The following is a 19,211-nucleotide window of genomic DNA, read 5'->3' as shown; positions in this document are numbered from 1 at the left end:
GCCATCTTTGTAATCCTTAAATTTTCTTAAAAAAAATTTTTTTTAATGTTTATTTTTCAGAGAGACAGAGAGTGAACAGGGGACGGGCAGAGAGAGAGGGAGACACAGACTCTGGAGCAGGCCCCAGGCTCTGAGCTGTCAGCACAGAGCCCGTTGAGTGGCTTGAACCAACGAACTGTGAGATCATGACCTGAGCCGAAGTCGGATGCTTAACCGACTGAGCCACTCAGGCGCCCCTGTAATCCCTATAAACTTCAGAATATAGAACATGGGAAGAGTTCCATCAATACATTATACAATAAATCCTTTTAGATTCTCGAGCTAGGCTACCAAGAGTGTGGCATTCTTGAAGGAATGTCCTATGCCTTTCATGGTATTAGCAGTTTAATGTATCAAACCCATACTGGGGTGCCTGGGTGGCTCCGTCAGTTAAGCATCTGACATCAGCTCAGGTCATGATCTCATGGTCTATGAGTTCAAGCCCCGCATCGGGCTCTGTGCTGACAGCTCAGTGCTGGAGGCTGCTTCAGATTCTGTGTCTCCCTCTCTATCTACCCCTCCTCCAGTCACACTGTCTCTGTAAGATGAATAAATGTTAAAAATAAATAAATAAAAAAAAAACTAATTTTATACCTGAGAACATGACTTTCTCTCTGACCAAAAAAAAAAAATCAGTATATTATGATTACCCTAAATCATGATTAATTATTTGTTAATATCATAGTACACTGGTAAAGTAAGGCAGAATGTACTTAAGTGGTGATATGGGATTCCTGTTGGTTTCAGAATCAGGAATGCTTTTAGAAGAGAAGAAAAGAAAAGAGTAAATTATGTTGCAAGCCACATGTTAATATAGGGAAGAGATGGGATTAAAAATGAAATAAGTGATGTTTTTTGAGGGGGATATTATTGAACTGGGAGAACATTTACACCTTTCTTTTTCATCTCTGAAAATAATACTTGGTGAGCAGGGCCAGAGAGGCTGTTGATCAATCATAACTAGGATCTTTTGGCTCAGGACCCATTTTTTGCTCCCTGGGGAGCACATGGTATTGTATAAGATGTTGTTCAACCCACTCACTTTTCAGTAAACCGAACAATACCTAGACTTTCAAGATATAATGTGAGAAATACCTGAATTATTTCATCATTCCATCATAAAGTGCAATCCCAAACCTTTTTGTTTTGCTCTGATTCCTCTTTTTTCCCCCTTTGTCTTTACTTCCTTTCTCCCACAAGTAGTATCAAAAAGTAGAAAAACGTGGCACTTTGTTCTTAAGAGATTGATTAGGGCACTCCAAATTCTAGCAGGAGAGTGTAAAAGAAGTGACACTGACTTGCTCTCACCATAGATAAGGTAGAGCTGAATTCCTGATTCCATAACAAGGTTGACAAAAAGATTTCATTTCCACATGAACTCTGTGAGAAATGTAAAGAAATGTAAAGAAACTCTGTAAAGAAATATTTTCAAGTCAGGCTTTGACTTGGATGAAAGAGGGGAAATGATCATTTAGAACACAGATATTTGCCTCCTCTGCTCTATGATGTCAATACTGCATTTGCACATTGACAGTGCAAGAATCTGAAGCTTCTGTATGCAACTACCATCTTATATTACCTCCTTATAAAAATTAGATACTGGGAAATTTTATTAAAAATATTTCCAAAACATTAATATAGGCAGTGCTTTTGGATTTCAATGCTGGATCAGCTCCCAGGAGTTTATTCCAAGGACAAGGCTGACTATAGCTGTTCTTAAAGCTCTTTTGCTTGCTTTCAAAATTTTAAGAGATTCCTTGACCACCAGAACACTTTCATGATTAAAGCGAGTGTCCAAACTGATGACAGCCAGTTATTTCTTCAATAAAAATGGCTAAGAGATACTCATAGTGCTTCAACATAGAGGCATCAATGGAAAGGAACATAAACTTTAGCAGAGTTTCCTCAGCAGATGTCAAATTGTATTGAATGTCATATTTTCAACATTAAGCATAGTGTCTGGAACATAGTAGATGTTCAGTAAGTATTTTCAGAAACACATAGTCATCGGGCTTAGGCACCATGATTCCTGGTCCCGTGTCATTCCCCATTCCAGGACAGACAAGCTTAGCACCCAACATTCATATCCAAGTGAAATAACAACAAACGGTTAAGTTTAGATTCCAGAGGGTAGGGTGGAGAATACACTGAAGGGAACTGGGTATTCTTGCAGAAGGTGGTTTAGAATAGCATGAGAATGGAAGGGAGTCTTTCTGAGACAGTAAGAAAATCTTCACAGATTGTCACCATCCTATAGAAAGTGAGAAATAAGCTGTAACAGAAATTCTGAAAGATTCTTAGTTGATATGCCTATTGTATCTTGTAACTGAATGAATTTCATAAGAGGCCATAATCCTTCCACTTTTCATGACAGAGATCATACCCTGAAATGTTCATTGTAACTATTCATCAATATGCTGTTTTTCCTAATCCAATTTTTTTTCAGGGTAACTAATGGCAGAAACAGAACTACTCTTCCTAAATCTAATGTATCTCGTGGTACACTAGCAAGTCCATGGGATTTAATCTTATGTTTGCCACATATTAGCTGTGTGGCCATGTGCAACTTCCTTCTCAGTCTGTTCCTTTCCTGTGAAACAGACTTCTGTCTCAAAGCATTAATATAAGAATTATGTGATATAACATATATGCAGTGACTAGCACATGGATGGACACACAACAGGCTCTGAACTATTATCAACTCCTTTCAGCTACTTTGATAAAACTTCTATACTCTTAAGAGAACAAGTAATGCAGCCACACTGCTGGTTCAAAAATTCCAGCTAAGTTAAACACCTGTTTTACACTACTAAATGCTCATCTTACACTGCTAAGTAAACTACTTGTCACGCTAGGCCTCATTTCCTTACCCATAGAATAGAGTGGATAGTACCTTCTTTGATGGATTTTCAAGAGAATTAGACGGGTTAATGCATATCAAGCACACAGTGATGAGCCAAACACAGCAAGTTCAATTACAAATCCTTCATGCTTTCAGACAAGTATCTTTAAATGCTCAATAAACACAGGATAACATCTTTTCCTTTACTGAGAAGTTAAATAGATTTAAATATGACAAAATATTCTTGGCAGAAATAAAATTCAAATATATTAAGCTTTATATCTGTTGAGTATCATTCACATCAAGGATTTTTAACTTGGCTGAAGGAAGGAATATCGTATAATTTCAAAAAAGCCTTGACTGCCACATTTGCGACTGACTACAAAAGGTGTTGTTGTTGTTGTTCTTGTTGTTCTTGTTGTTGTTGTTTTTCCCAAGACTAGGTCTGAAGGAAAGTTCAGAAACTCCCCATCCCTTTTTTACTTTTTGATATCAAATCACGACATTCTTAAAGACAATGTGGTTCTCAAGCACCACAGAGGACTCCGATTATATGAGGAAAATTATAAGAATTACATCTAAAACATTACATTTAGATAGAATATTCACATACATGCATTCATTGCTCGGCTATATTATATAGTGTTTTTCGAGTATATAAATTAAGTTTTGCAAAACATGATTTTATATGGACCATATGCTAACGTAACTGCTATGTGTGATTTAAATTCTAGAGTACTGTTGTCTAAATGGGTATAAGTGCCTCTGAGTGGGTGATTTCTTCACATCTGGGAAGAGTTATGACTAATTGCAAGCTGTTCAATGTGGTATATACCACCGACTCACTTGTCTTGGAGCAATGTGCTAGAAACAGAAAAGCATCATTTAAAGTATAAGTGGTCTAAAGGAGGCATTATACCAAGGATAGTATTATATTATTTATTTACTTATTTATTTTTTCAAAGATAGTATTTTAAAAATATTTTTTAATGTTTATTCAATTTTGAGAGAAAGAGAGACAGAGCATGAGCGGGGAGGAGCAGAGAGAGAGAGAGAGACACACACACAGATTCCAAAGCAGGCTCCAGGCTCTGAGGTGTCAGCACAGAGCCTGATCCGGGGCTCGAACCCACGAACTGTGAGATCATGACCTGAGCCAAAATCGGACACTTAACCAACTGAGCCACCCAGGTGCCCCATCAAAGACAGTATTTTAAAAGACAGTATTTTCCTCAGTAAGGAAATAGGAATTTACTGTTTTACCCTCAATTTTCTTATCTGCTTTCAGTGACTAACATCTTAAAGCTGCTTCTTTCTTATTATAGCAGGCCATAGTATATTTCATAATATGTAAAATATGGTGGATAGAAAGATGCAATTTGAACTACATCTAAATAAAATTCTTTTTAGGGGTGCCTGGTTGGCTCAGTTGGTTAAGCGTCCGACTTCGGTTCAGGTCATGATCTTACGGTTCATGGGTCTGAGCCCCGCATCAGGCTCTGTGCTGACAGCTCAGAGCCTGGAGCCTGCTTTGGATTCTGTGTCTCCCTTTCCTCTCTCTGTCCATCCCCCACTCATGCTCTGTCTCTTTCTCTCTCTCTTTCTCTCTCAAAAATAAACATCAAAAAAATTCTTTTTAGTTGTCATGAATATCTATAATTTTATAAGCATAATATCATAAACAATAAAAAATTGCTAATGCTATATCAGGAGTAAATGCAAATTCAGAGACTAACAATTATGTGAATTTGATAATTCTGTTTTCTAAATTTATGCCCTTGTTATGTTGAAATGTATAGCTATAACATGATTCAAAAGAAATCCACCTAACTACTGAACTGTAAGGAAAGGGTGTTAAATTTGACTTTTCCTGTCTTATGTTTAGTAGGAACACTGATATCACAAGCATAAATTGTATTGGAATGTCTTAGAACTCCTTAGGATCAGAAAAAGTAGCAAAAAAGGAGGGAGGCAGATTGGTATATGTCTTATCTTTTTTTGTTTGTTTGTTTTTTAGTATACACTATAGCAAGTACTCCTCTAAACAACACGACCAGTCCTAATTTATATAGGAGAAAATGGGAAATTTAGAGAAGTAAAAATTGTGGCAAAAATCATACGTACAAATCATAAGAAGCATCATTTGAATTCAAGTTGCTTGACTCCTCCACTCAAGTTCTTGACCACTTATCTCTCTCATTGTTAGTCTGGGGCCATCTTGTGTTGCTATATTCAGTCTGTAGTCAAGGTCATTTTAGGCAAGTAGACTAGAAGTGTATGATTGGCTGTAAGTATACAGCTGTGTCTGTAATATCCATCAGTTCACAGCTAAAATATGCTTTGATATCTTTTGAATAGGTCTAAATTGAGCTAATGTTAGTGAATTAAACTCACTTTACCTAAAAGGAAAAAGAAGTTGAATCTTTACATTCATCTAAACTTTGGGAGAATTATTTGAAAAATGAATTGAGAACTATTGGTACAACCAAGTAGATAGTGGAGATTATGTAGGTAAGGAACAAAAACCTTGTGCTGGATAATGGACAATCCTTAATTTCACTGATCTGAAGTTTGGGTAGGGAGCTACTTGTGTTTTATAAAAACATTAGTCACCAAGTATTGAGCCTACTATATAGCAACCCCCGTAGGAGGAACTAACCATGCAGAATTGCTAATCCTCATGACATTCCTACCTGCCAAATAGCTATCTTAGCTCTACTACTCCTACTGTGTGACCTTGAACACCAGCTAGCTTTTCTCCTTCAGCTTCCTCATCTATGAAATTACAATAACAGAAATTTATCTTTATGAATATTATGACCTGAGCCTAAATCAAGAGTCAGATGCTTAACCAACCGAGCCACCCAGGTGCCCACAAACAAAACACTTTAAATAGTATCTGGCAAAGAATAAGCATTTAAATAATGGCACTTAATATTCTGGGTTCGTACATAAGGAAATTGAAACACATTGAAATTAGTTTGCCCACGATCACTATGTGAACAGTCTTAAGATTCAAACCCAATTCTGTGATTCCATATTTTGATTTCACAAAGTGTGTGTCTCACTATGACTTTAAATTATGACAGTGAATTATAAAACAATTAAAATACTACAAATGTAACACACATCTTCCCTATACATAAATCAAGAACTATAAACTTTTACCATGTATTATTGTATTTTTAAGACACCATTTTGAGATATTTCATAATGAGAGGGTATTCACTAAACCTCCCTTATTTTTCAAAAAATTATATAGTAATAAATAGGACCTAAAATACCTATAGAAAATATAAAGAATTGATAGCATTTAAGGTATTTACAAGGGTCAAGACAGAACAACTAAAGACAATGTCTGAGAGCTCTTCTCTATAAGTCTCCTAACTCATTTATTGGAGTGTCCATAAATGAGACAAGGTAGTTAACTTCCATTAGGAGCTTCATCATACCTTAAAAACAAAGGATTAGGGGATTATAATTAATGTTAGAAACACACTAAAGTTATATTTTCATTAAGACTAAATGCATGTATCATCAGCTAAGTATATCTAGGATCTGTGTAGTTTGCCACTAATAATAATAGTTAAGCCCTATTTACAACTTGCTATAGTCCACATACTGAAATTCATTATCTCAATCACTGCTTATATTTTTATTTTATTTTATAAAACTGTCTCCCAAATGGGCTCAGTTGTTAGAATCCTGCAGGATGCATGTTGGCTAAAAACATAGATTCTTAGTCTCCTCCCCAGAATGAGATGAGACTGTAAATCTGGAGGGAGTGAATAATTTGCATTTAACAAGAACTTCAGGTGATTATTTAAATCTTGAAAACGTAGGCCTTAGAATTCAGAGAAATGAGCTAAAGTAGAGAAATACAGCAAAGAAATTGCTCAAGATACCACTGAGGGATGGAAACTGGGTTTAAACTGGACTTGTGTGTGTATTTGCAAAGCTGCCCAACCCCTCTCCCTCCACCTAAATTGCTTTTAATAGTGCTCCAAAGCCAAATAAAATATATACACTTTCGGGAGTTATTTTGAGAGATGTCTTTTGGTCAGCCTACTAACTTTCTAGAAATGTAATGATAAAAAGTGCCCTGAGACTAATACAATGCATTTGCAAAACAGTTTCACATCCACCCAATTTCACACACGTGGAAGTCCTCTCCTCCAAGGCCAACTGTGTCTCAGTTACAGTGAAGATGTGAATATAGGGACTCGTGTTTTAGTGAACCAGGATCCTGCAGCTGGTGCTGGTTTCTTACATGCCTGCTGAGTTGAAACCAACCAGAATTTAAAGTAATTGTTGCTTTGCAATGCAACTCAGCAGGAAAGGCAGTGACTAAGGGGACAGACAGGTTGGACAGACAGGTTGCCTGCTAGGTTTAGAATAGGATTTCACACTTCTGCAACTTCTGATGAATGGCAGAGTCAGAAGGTAACATGGAGATTATTCTGTCTAAATTTTTCATTTTCCTAAGGCCACAGAATGGACAGTGATTTACCCATGATCTAGCTCAGAAATCTACCTTGAACTCTGATAGTTTTACAGAGAAGAGGTAGGACAAGGAGACAAGCTACAAACAGCTATGGTGGAAATCAAATGGGAATGAGATGACTCCCAGCTGCTGAGAACAATAGTCCTCCAAAGAGCTTGCAGCCAGTAGTCTTCCTTATGGGATGCAGAACAATTAGAATGTGGACTTTGACTTTCACCACTGTTGTTTAACAGTGTTGGAAGTCCTGGCCTCAGCAATCAGACAACAAAATGAAATAAAAGGCATCCAAATTGGCAAAGAAGAAGCCAAACATTCACTTTTCTCAGATGACATGATCTCTACATGGAAAACCTGAAAGACTACACCACCAAATTGTTAGAACTGATACATGAATTCAGCAATGTTGCAGGATACAAATGTACAGAAATCAGTTGTATTTCTCCACACCAATAATAAAGCAACAGAAAGAGCTATCAAGGAAGTGATCCCATTTACAGTTGCACCAACAACCATAAAATACCTAGGAATAAATCTAACCAAAGAGGTAAAAGAACTGTATGCTGAAAACTACAGAAAACTTATGAAAGAAATTGAAGAAGACACAAAGAAATGGAAAAACATTCCATGCTCATGGATTGGAAGAACAAATATTGTTAAAATGTTGATACTACCCAAAGCACTCTACACATTCAATGCAATCCCAATCAAAATAGCAAGAGCATTCTTCTCAGAATGAGAACAAACAATCATAAAATTTGTATGGAACCACAAAAGATCCCAAATAGCCAAAGTAATGTTGAAAAAGAAAATCAAAGCTGGAGGCATCACAATCCCAGACTTTAGTCTGTATTACAAAGCCATAATCATCAAGACAGTATGGTATAAGCACAAATAACAGACATATAGACCAATGGAACAGAAGAGAGAACCCAGAACTGGACCCACAATGTATGCAGTATGGTCAAACTAATCTTTGACAAAGCAGGAAACAGTATCCAATGGAAAAAAGACAGTCTCTTTAGCAAATGGTGCTGGGATATCTGGATAGCAACATGCAGAATGATGAAACTGGACCACTTTCTTACAGCATACACAAAAATAAACTCAAATAGATGAAAGACCTAAATGTGAGACAGGAAACCATCAAAATCCTTGGGGAAAACAGGCAACAACCTCTTTGACCTCAGCTGCAACAACTTCTTACTTGACATGTCTCTGAAGGCAAGGGAAATAAAAGCCAAAATAAACTATTGGGACCTCATCAAGACAAAAAGCTTCTGCACAGCCAAGGAAACAATCAACAAAACTAAAAGGCAAATGACAGAATGGGAGAAGATATTTGCAAATGACATATTGGATAAAGGGTTAGTATCCAAAATCTATAAAGAACTTACCGAACTCAACACCCAAAAAACAAATGATCCAGTGAAGAAATAGGCAGAATACATGAATAGATACTTTTCCAAAGAAAACAACCAGATGGTCAACAGACACATGAAAAGATGCTCAACATTGCTCATCATGAGGGAAATACAAATCAAAACCACATTGAGATACCACCTCACATTGGTCAGAGTGGCTAAAATTAACAACTCAGGAAACAACAGATGTTGGCAAGGATGTGGAGAAAGGGGAACCCTCTTGTACTATTGATGGGAATGAAAACTGGGTGCAGCCACTCTGGAAAACAGTGTGGAGGTTCCTCAAAAAATTAAAAATATAATTACCCTACAACCCAACAATAGCACTACTAGGAATTTATCCAAAGTATATAGGAGTGCTAATTCATAGGGGCACATGTACCCCAATGTTTATAGCAGCATTATCAACAATAGCCAAATTATGGAAAGAGCCCAAATATTCATCAACTGATGAATGGATAAAAAAGATGTCATTTACATATATAGTGGAATACTACTTGGCAATGAAAAAGAATGAAATCTTGTCATTTGCAACAACACGGATGGAACTGGAGGATATTATGCTAAGTGAAATAAGTCAGTCAGAGATCATATGTTTTCACTTTTATGTGGAGTTTGAGAAACTTAACAGAAGACCATGGGTGAAGGGAAGGAAAAAAAAAATAGTTACAAACTGAGAGGGAGTGAAACCATAAGAGACTCTTAAATACAAAAAACAAACTGAGGATTGATGGGGGGATGGGGAGAGGAGAAAATGGGTGATGGACATTGTTGGGATGAGCACTGGGTATTGTATGTAAGTGATGAATCATGGGAATCTACTCCCGAAGCCAAGAGCACACTGTAAACACTGTATGTTAGCTAACTTAACAATAAATTATATTTTAAAAAAATGTGGACTTTGGAGTCAGGGAGGGTTCAAACCCTAGTTCTACCACTTATTAAGAGTTAATGCATATAACACCTAAACCTCAATTCTCTCACCAGTCACCCCAAGACTTTAGCTCATTAGAATCCTTAACAAATGTGATGTTTTGGATAACTGAACTTCTAGATAAGTTTGAAACACTTATACTTTTATCTTATAATTACTCTAGATGGAAATTCTTTTAAATCTTATCACTTCTCTTCATTCCTAAATAGAGGACATGTATTATCACAAACTCTATAGTATTTTTGTTAATTTAAAGTCATCATTTTAAACCTCAGTGTTCTCACTTTGAAGTAATGCTTCTGAGCCATTTGAGGTATGCAGGATTTTTAAAGAAATGGTCCCGGACACATGTGTTTTCTATTTGGGTTGAACTATCTACATTCTTTTCATAGCTTGGCTCTCCCTCTCTAGGAGATTATCATTGGGGAGCTAGAGTTGTATATATGTAGGATATCTACTGAGGAAATAAATAAAGAGAAGGGTGAACATTAAGGGACAGAGTAGAAGATCTCGGGGTCTCACAATCAGATTAGATGTCCATCCTTTGTGATGATCAGGTTGATATTCAGTATCAGCCTGAGAGAAGTATAATTTCTGTCCCTGAAATATCGTCTATCAACTTTTTTCTCCTATGTAGCAGGAATTATTTTAATGAGAGACAATGCTTTCTCTGTAGTCATAAATAAAAGAATCAACTGTCGGGGTGCCTGGGTGTCTTAGTCGGTTAAGCATCTGACTTTGGCTCAGGTCATGATCTCACAGTTCATGGGTTTGAGCCCCAAGTCGGGCTCTGCAGCTCGGAGCCTGTAGCCTGCTTTGGATTCTTTGCCTCCCTCTCTTTATCTGCCCCTCCCCTGTTTGTTCTTTCTCTTTCTCTCTTAAAACAAACAAACAAACAAACAAACAAACAAACAAACATTAAAAAAGACTAATAAAAAGAAAAAAGAATCAACTGTCAAAATACCAGGGAGAGTCAGAATACCTGTGTGAATGCATTTCTGTCAGTATATAAATGGCTTCGCATTTTTTTTTTCTGGTTTCGCGAAGGGATGAGTATAGGGAAGTTCTAGATCCTAAATATATTAGTGACAGGAAAATGAGGCTTAAGTAGTGGATATCTGGGATTCTGAAACTAGATATTTCCCGCAACATTGTCCCTGCAGGGTACTGTAAACTAAGAACTGGATACAAATCAGGATGGCTGCTAAGAGGTTTTACAGGTGGGCACCTGCAATAGCAAGTAAGTTATTTTTAGAAAAGGAAAATATAAGGGCTTTGTGATCTGTGAATTCCCATATAAGTGTAAAGATTATTATTATTAAACCACTTTTTGAGTAGGAAGTGTTTGATTCCATGGAATTATTAAAAACATTCTTTTCATGTTTAACCAAATGTCCCTGAGAATAATGATGAATCACTTAACAGCTTCAGCAAATCCCATTAAGCCCAAGCCTTTTAGGGACAGTCTGTGTTTGATGTGACCTATGGTTTCCCTGAAAGTCTTACTGGTTGTATTGGTAAATAACAGCCACCAGCAGCCAGAACTCACATTGTCCTTTTCTTGCCCACTTTTGTGTGATACATGAATCCATCCTCAATCAAGTGAACAGAGCAAGCCAGGCTGGGAAGCACAGTTGGACTTTGACCAGATATCATTGCTGATTTGCCAGCTAACGTGTTCCTCCAATATGTGCTAAGGCAAAGGCAAATGCACACTCCCAGTTCTCTGTAAGCATAATACACCCCAATTTACCCTTGAGACTTCAGAAATAAAGAAACTGTGGAATACTCCCCCCCAGGCATCTCACATTTTACTTACTAATTTATTAAGCCTCTTAATAAAACAATCTAATTAGAGTGGAATAAAAATTTTTAAATATTAAAAAAATTAAAAATATATGTTGGGCTCTTCTTTAGAAAACAAAATTTAGCTGACATTGTCAAGAAACAAAACATCTTCCTAGAAAAATGCAGAGTTGCCTATAATTTGCATAAAGATTGTATTTAGTGAACCTCTCAGACTTCCTACTATACAAAGTTCTCTGAAAAATCTGTTTGCAATAATAGTTTCAAGAATGAAAATCTTATTTTTTTCAAGTTTATTTATTTATTTTGAGAAAGAGAGAAAGCATGAGTCAGGGAGGGGCAGAAAGAGAGGGAGAGAATCCTAAGTAGGCTCTGCATACTGTGGAGCCTGACACAGGGCTCGAACCCACAAACTGTGAGGTCATGACCTGAGCCAAATTTGGACGTTTAACCGACTGAGCCACCCAGGCACCCCAAGAATGAAAGTGTTCTTGATGATGCCGTTGCTAAGCACCATGCCGGGCACACAGCAAGAGCCTGGTATATAGGGGTTGAGTGGAGAGTGAATAAGTACAATTTATTTACAATAACATTTTGAAATTATGAAATGAATATCTAAAATTACTCTATGGGAATTTTTGAGAGGCTTTCTGGAGGAATGGGTATATGAGTCAGGTAGTTGTGGTTGTAACTCAAGACGATTGTCAGAAATCTTTAGAAGGTCTGGAGTCTAATTTTCCTTAAGAATACCCCCCCAAAAAGAATACCCCAAAATGACAAAAGTAAGTAAGACAAAGTAAAATAAAGGTCAAAAACTTAAAAGGGAAGTGCTGAGGGTGTTTTTTACTCCTAAATAGTCAACAAAAGCCAGATGAGTCTGGGAAGAAGAGTGGCTATCATATTATTATTATTAATTATTCACTATATTTATGAGCCCCGATTTGTGTGCCGGATGACTGCTAAGTACATTACGACTCTGCAATGTCGATATTATCTTCAATTCATAGACACAGTAACTGAAGATTAGATATATTATAGAATAAAACTTGTAAGCAGCATATGTAGAATTAAAATCTAGGGATGAAAACAAAGATCATAGATTAAATTAATGGAGAAATTTGGTTTTATATACAGTAATTCACTTTACAGATAACGATTCTGGCATCTATATTGATTTGTTGAAAAACGCTGAATAATATAGTGAGGAAATTTGGATCAGGAATTGATTGCCCCAGAGTTCTCATATAAGGGAAAATCTCCACACCAGCTGAGACTTTAAATATAGAGGGTATCTGTTTTTCAAGTGATGGTAAACATTTTTAAAGTCTTACAAAAGGGGTGTTTTCTGAATATTCAGGCTCTTTCTAGGTATTATAATATTGAAATCAAAATCAAAAACAGATATTAATCTGACTTGATTAAAAGTAATCCCCATAAACTGGTTTACTCAACTACATTATTTCTTAAAAGTGAACTAAATGCAGGGCTTTCCTCTTTGGCCCAGAAAGAAATTATCTCTGCTTTCACATTGCTCCCATCCTTCCCTAAGGAACAGAGAGAAATAGAAAAGGCATAGGGGTCAGGGGTTCAATCTTTTCAATCAAGCTAAGTCCAAGGAAATTAAACACTTTGCTCAAGGTTTTTAAGCTAGTTATGAAGGTGAGCTTACTATTTAGAACTCCCAAGTTCCAGTACAGAATATTCTCCATTTTAATGTTAAGTTTTCTGGTTAATGTTATGGTGAAAACACCCCTGAAAGCTTTTTGTCTCATGCTTCCTGGGTCAGAACGCATCTAGAATATTATTTTGCTGCTGCTTTGAGGAATTAAAATAGCTAATCATCAGTTTGGTATGTCTTTTTGGAATGTCCATTCAGGGTTAAGAAGCAATTAACCAGAACCACTTTATTACTGCTTCTTTTCCTATTCCCTCCTCCTCTCCATATTTATCCTTCTGCTAAAGTTGCCTTTTGGGCCGACAAGTAAGACTTGAAAATAAATGTCTCATAATGCATCATAAAGGAAACCAAATGTTTTTGGACAATATGAAGAACTAGGATTTGCATAACTTTTATAACTCACTTTGAGCAATGACAGGTGGTCCTTAAATTGGCAATTGTTTGCTTTTAAAAGGAAAATATATATCCATACATAATAAGTTGTGTGAGGAGCATTTCAAGGTTCCAAGTTCCAGAAATGAGTCACCTATAGCCATGTATCAGAGGGAAATATTAATTGTATGAAGCTGGGGCAAAGTTCCTATAATCTTTGTCTTCATTCTGAAAGGGCACATGTGTTTAAAACAATGATTAAAGAGAACATGACTTCTTAAAGCAATGTAATTTTCTTTGGAACACTTAGATTTGACATGGAATCACACACTAGGTGAAATTTTGGTCTAACTGGACAGTCTCTCATCCCACTCCCATTTCAACATATTTTTTAAGAACCAAGAGAACTTGGACTTCTAACAGAGTACAAAATTATGGAATTTGAAGCTCATTCAGTCCCATATTCTGACTAATGAAGGAATCCCTACTAAATTGTCCCTGGTATGTCCATCCAGTTTTTGCTTTAAGATCTACATAGAAACAACTGTTGACTGTAGATAGATAGATGATAGATAGATAGATGATAGATAGATAGATAGATAGATAGATAGATAGATATAGATAACATGGGGGGAAGGTAGGAATATTTAAGTAAATATTAACTTCACTTTGAATGAGCCAATTTACCATTCCAGAATTCATATATCTTAGGTATCGTATGGTCAACTATGGCATAATTACCATTACCATTATTAAGTCAATAAAATGGCATTGTTTAATATGTTTCTGGACAAACTCCAAAAAACTGGGGATATGCCTAAAAATAAACATGCTCTATAAAAATACTTTTCAACAAGGTAAGGAATAAGGACCAAAGAGTGAGAATAACTTGGAATATTTCTTAATTTGACTATGAATATATAGACTCATACCATGGCATCCAGGGGGAAACTTGAAGGAGAAGCTAAGAGAGGTAATACAAAGCCCCTAGAAGAGGAACCTACCAACAATAACAAAAGCTTGAAACCCAGAATCAAGCATAGGACACAGGCAAAATTAAGTTTTCCAAGAAAGTTTCAGAGCCCTTTCAACAGGCCAACTTCTGGAACTCTCCTAAAATTCATTTATCTAGGATCGGGTAAAAGCATCTCAAACAAGAGATTTGCTCATGTGAAGCTTCTTAACCATTTGAATCACAGACTGGGGCAAACATGGTCCAGAATTTCTGTCTTCAAAACTCAAAGCACTATTGGGTTAATAAGACAACCCCTACTAAGCTGGTTTACTGCAATGCAATGAAGCAGTCTTAGCAGAGATAATAAATTAAATCAAGTCCCAGAAATGACGAATTCTGCTTCACCCAGGGACCGTGCGGAGGCTCAGAAATCAGACTCATCTTGGATGCAGAGTGAAGAAGCATTAAAAAAAAAAAAAAAAAAAAAAAAAAAAAAAAAAAAAAAAAAAAAAAAAAAAAAGAAGAAGAAAAGAAAAAGAACATTTTTTTTTTAACTTCACAGAGTTCTCCACCTCTGCGTCGCATTAGCCTGGAAAGGATGCTCCTACACAACTGCAAGGGCATGCAGAGGGGGATGTGACGCCCTTAGGAAGGGGGGACCAAGATTCCAACTGACCTTTTTGCTGTTTAAAGGACTGAATCGAGCCTGAATGGTGGACCATTTTCACTCTGTGCGTCCCAGCTGGGTTCGGAAGCTGTCCTAGAGGGAGGCGGAGGAATAGTAACCAGACTGTTTGACAGGCTCCCGGGCTCCACACAATCCCTGAGCCTCCGAGAGCGCGCTGCAATCCGACACCTGCTTTAGCCGGCACTTAGCTCCTAAAGCTGCGCGCCCACCGTTGTTATGGCAACGTCGGAGGGCGGTCCAGCGTCCAGCTCCCCTTAGCGGCTACTCTGGGAATTAACCTCGCATCCCCGGAGCGTCCAGTGCCGCAGTGTGGGTGGGCGTTGTGTTGGGTTTGCTGGGAGAGGGAGAGGAGGACTTTTCTTAGCGACTATAAATAAATCCGAACAAATCTCTGGAGCCACTAAGTAATTACCTCTTTTTCAAGTTTGAGGCGAGTTATTATATCGGGGTACGGTTTTAATTCACTAAAAGTTGGTCTGTAAACACTGGCACTTGCAGAAGGGCCAAGCTGATCTATTTCTCCCCTGAGAGGAATGCAACAGCAGATGCAGAGACGTTTTTGTCTTTTCCTCTTAAAGTTGCATACAGGAAATATGGATAACTTCCACTTAGCCAGTAGAATGGTTTTATCAGATAAGCTATGTTAAATGTCTAGAACACCACTGCATGTGAGTTATCCTCTTGTACTTCAGCCTTTGAGGCATTGAATGCTATAATAATGGCATGGGGCCATTTATCAGTAACAGGTGCTGTAAAAACACTCTCCACGATACCTAAAGTAATCCTAGCAAAAGCCTTATAAGGTATATAGAATATTATTTTAATATTGTAAAAGAAACTAAGGTCCAGAACAACAAAGAATTCTCAAAATCATAAATAACCATCACCTTATGTTGAGAGAGAAAGACACCTGATACCAAAGAGGTGAAGTAACTATGGGAGGGCCAAACCACACTGGCCAAAATAGAATCAGGAGTCAGTTCAACACATTCTTCCGTCTCTCTTCCTCTTACCTTCCTTTTCCTGCTGCCTTATTCAAACCTTTTAGCTCCTTGTGGAAGATGTAACCTTATTGAACAAGAGCAAAGAGTATATGCTTTCCCGAATTTTGAAGGTTTGTGAGACCAGCTCAGTCAGTTGAGGAATACAAGTAAAGGCAGATGATAAAGAGAAAACAGTTGTTTCAAGATGTTCAAAACCTCACACAGGTTGAGCTGCTATCATACACTTTTTGATTTCACGTGTAGTGCATAATACAAGGGCAGTAAAGGGAATGTAGCTTTGAACAAGCAGATGTTCCAGTTAAATATGACTGCATAAAAAAACACTCCGAAACTATTATCTCTCATGACATTTCATAGGTTGGCTAGGCTCAGCCTGGTGGTTCTGCCTAGAGTCCTCTTGAGTTTTCAATGGCTAAGCCTGGAGAAGACAGAAATTGGATTCCACTCCCAGGGAAAGGCCTAGCAAAGAATTTGCAGCTGTCTTTAATGAAGGATACCAGTGTTTCCAGAAAGAAGATGTTGAACATTCAGTAAAAACTAAGTATGCAGGCACTGAAGAAATACTTGGTTATAAAGAATTAACTCAGTGTGAGTTTTATCTTGAACTGAAGATTCAGAACAAACCTCAGAGACTGTCTCCACAAAGCCTCATTTTACAGCTATTTTATACAAAAGAGCACTGAAACCCAAGACAATAAATGAATTCCTGAGGGTGTTTTTGTTATATTTTGTTCATCTGCAGTTAAAATTCTAATGTAGCTCAACTCATAGGTCATTCCAATTACAATCCAACTCATTGAATTCTAATAGCACCCAATCTCTTAGGTGAGGATTAAATTAAATAATATATTTAAAGACTAGTTCATGGCAGGAAGGTAAAGCTCAGTAAATACCAGATACTATTATAATTATTACCCCTGAAGATCTGATCTTCTTTTTATTTTATTTTCGTAAGTTCATTCATTTATTCTGAGAGAGACAGAGACGGCACGAGTCGGGTAGGGACAGAGATACAGGGAGACGGAGCATCCCATGCAGGCACCATTGCCAGCGCAGAGCCTGACCCGGGGCCTGAAACCATGAAAACACCAGATCATGATCTGAGCCGAAATCAAGATTTGGATGCTTACCTGACTGGGCCACCCAGGGGCCCCCTGATCTTCTTTTAAAAACCCCTTTAAATCACTAAGTTTAGAATCAGAAATATTGTGGAAATATGAACATTAATTCAATTCATAATTGGGAAGAACAATTGAAAGAAGTAAAAGCCTATGGTTCTACTCTACACTTCCAGGCAGAAGGACATCTTCAATTTCCCAGAGCCTCTTCTTTTGCTGATGTCTAATTTTCTCCAACCAAACTCAGCTGGAGGCGAAGATGTGGGCACTGGAGCCAGGAATGAGTTAAGAATTAGAACCTCATTAGAAATTAATTACAAAAAAACGTGATTTGGTATTTCTAACACCATCGCACCCTCACCTCAGCAGTGCCAACTATGGTTAAATTATCTTCTCAAAAAGTTGATTACTTTTAATTAGAAATATTTTAGGCTGGACTGACAGATTGGCTAGCAGGGAATTCAAAGAACATCTTTGCTTGTTTTAAAATCAGTCTTTTAAGGAAGGTTGCTAGAGGAACAGCTTTCGTAAGGACCCTAGAAAATTTCAAGCACCATCTGCTTTACAGGAAAGGCAATGCAAAGAGAAGGAAAGGCTGTATGTGTATGTGTGTGTGTGTGTTGAAAGCGACAAGGGCAGGGGGTTTGAACAAAGACCTTCCTAAAAAATAAATCTTCCTATGAACTGATAAGAGGAAATTTTTGAATCTGACATTTCCATTGTGGAAAGGTTAGGAATGAATATATAATACCTTCATCAAAGATGGCTAAACTGATTTTTTTTAATTTTTTTACTATTTTTGGTTTTAAATTTCTTTCTTCAAATTTTAAAGATGAGAGAATATTTTATATAATGTTCAGTGATGAAACACAATTATCATATGTTATATGATCTTGACTTTGTTTTGCAAAATGGGAAAAAAAAAAGACTGGAAAGAAGCATACCAAAATTTCTAAATAAGTAATTTTGCAAATAGGGATTAAAGCTGATTTTTTTATACCTCCATAATTTTTGTCATGTTCTACTTTTTACAAATGATATATACTGATTTGATATGGATTTTATACATATATTCTTAAAATCTCTCCCTATCTATCATGCTACAAAGTAATTTTTCTTTTTCAGTCTTGGACTTTTGTTTTGTTTTGTTTTCTTGCTCAGGTCTCTGCTGCATTCACCCTCCCACAGCTCACCACCTGTCTCATGTCCTCCTTAGGTAATTAATTTATCAGACCACATGCTAACTTTTGCCTCCCAGAAGAGGTAGGAAACTCTGTTTTTACATCACTGGGAGGTTTTTTATTCCTTTGAACTTCGAAATATGAACACTCAGCTCAGCCAATCATTAGCTTCCCTGTTTTGTGCTCTATCACAGGAAATGTGAGACTTCTGTCATTACCTCTTTGGGTCTTGAATAAATGACTTAATTGAAATTGGGTTGCCAATTCTGCTCTCATTATCTAAATGGTAACTGAAATAAAGCAATTCTCTTTCCAGTCATTCCCTCTATAGAAAACCCAATTATTTAAGGTATTAAAAGGCAAAATGATGAGCGACTGGGTGGCTCATTTGGTTAAGTGTCCGACTTTTGGTTTCAGCTCAGGTCATGATCTCATGGTTCATGACATAGAGGCCCCACATTCAACTCTGTGCTGACAGTGCAGAGCCTGCTTGGGATTCTCTCTCTACCTCTCTCTCTGCCCCTCCCCTACATGCATGTGCTCTTTTTCTCTCTCTCTCAAAATAAATAAGCATTTAAACAAAATAAAAGGCAAAATGAAATAACCAAGTCACATTGGTAATGGGTTTATTTGAGAAGAGTAAGGAAGACAGAAGGGGAGAGCTCCCCC

General features: G+C 37.1%; 1 protein-coding gene across 1 annotated transcript in view; it reads right to left on the bottom strand.

Moving 5' to 3' along the window:
- The window catches only part of ANO3 (anoctamin 3), a 279,115-nt gene extending 263,711 nt beyond the window's left edge, over nucleotides 1-15,404 (bottom strand). Inside the window, exon 1 of the mRNA XM_032594840.1 lies at nucleotides 15,228-15,404. Coding sequence (XP_032450731.1) covers nucleotides 15,228-15,273 — 46 coding nt within the window. The 5' untranslated portion in view covers nucleotides 15,274-15,404. The remainder of the gene's footprint in view (nucleotides 1-15,227) is intronic.
- Nucleotides 15,405-19,211: the final 3,807 nt, after the last annotated feature.

Source organism: Lynx canadensis, chromosome D1, assembly GCF_007474595.2.
Source record: "Lynx canadensis isolate LIC74 chromosome D1, mLynCan4.pri.v2, whole genome shotgun sequence".
Taxonomy (NCBI): domain Eukaryota; kingdom Metazoa; phylum Chordata; class Mammalia; order Carnivora; family Felidae; genus Lynx; species Lynx canadensis.
Note: the sequence above shows the minus strand (reverse complement) of the source record. Positions and strands in the feature narration are given on the sequence as shown.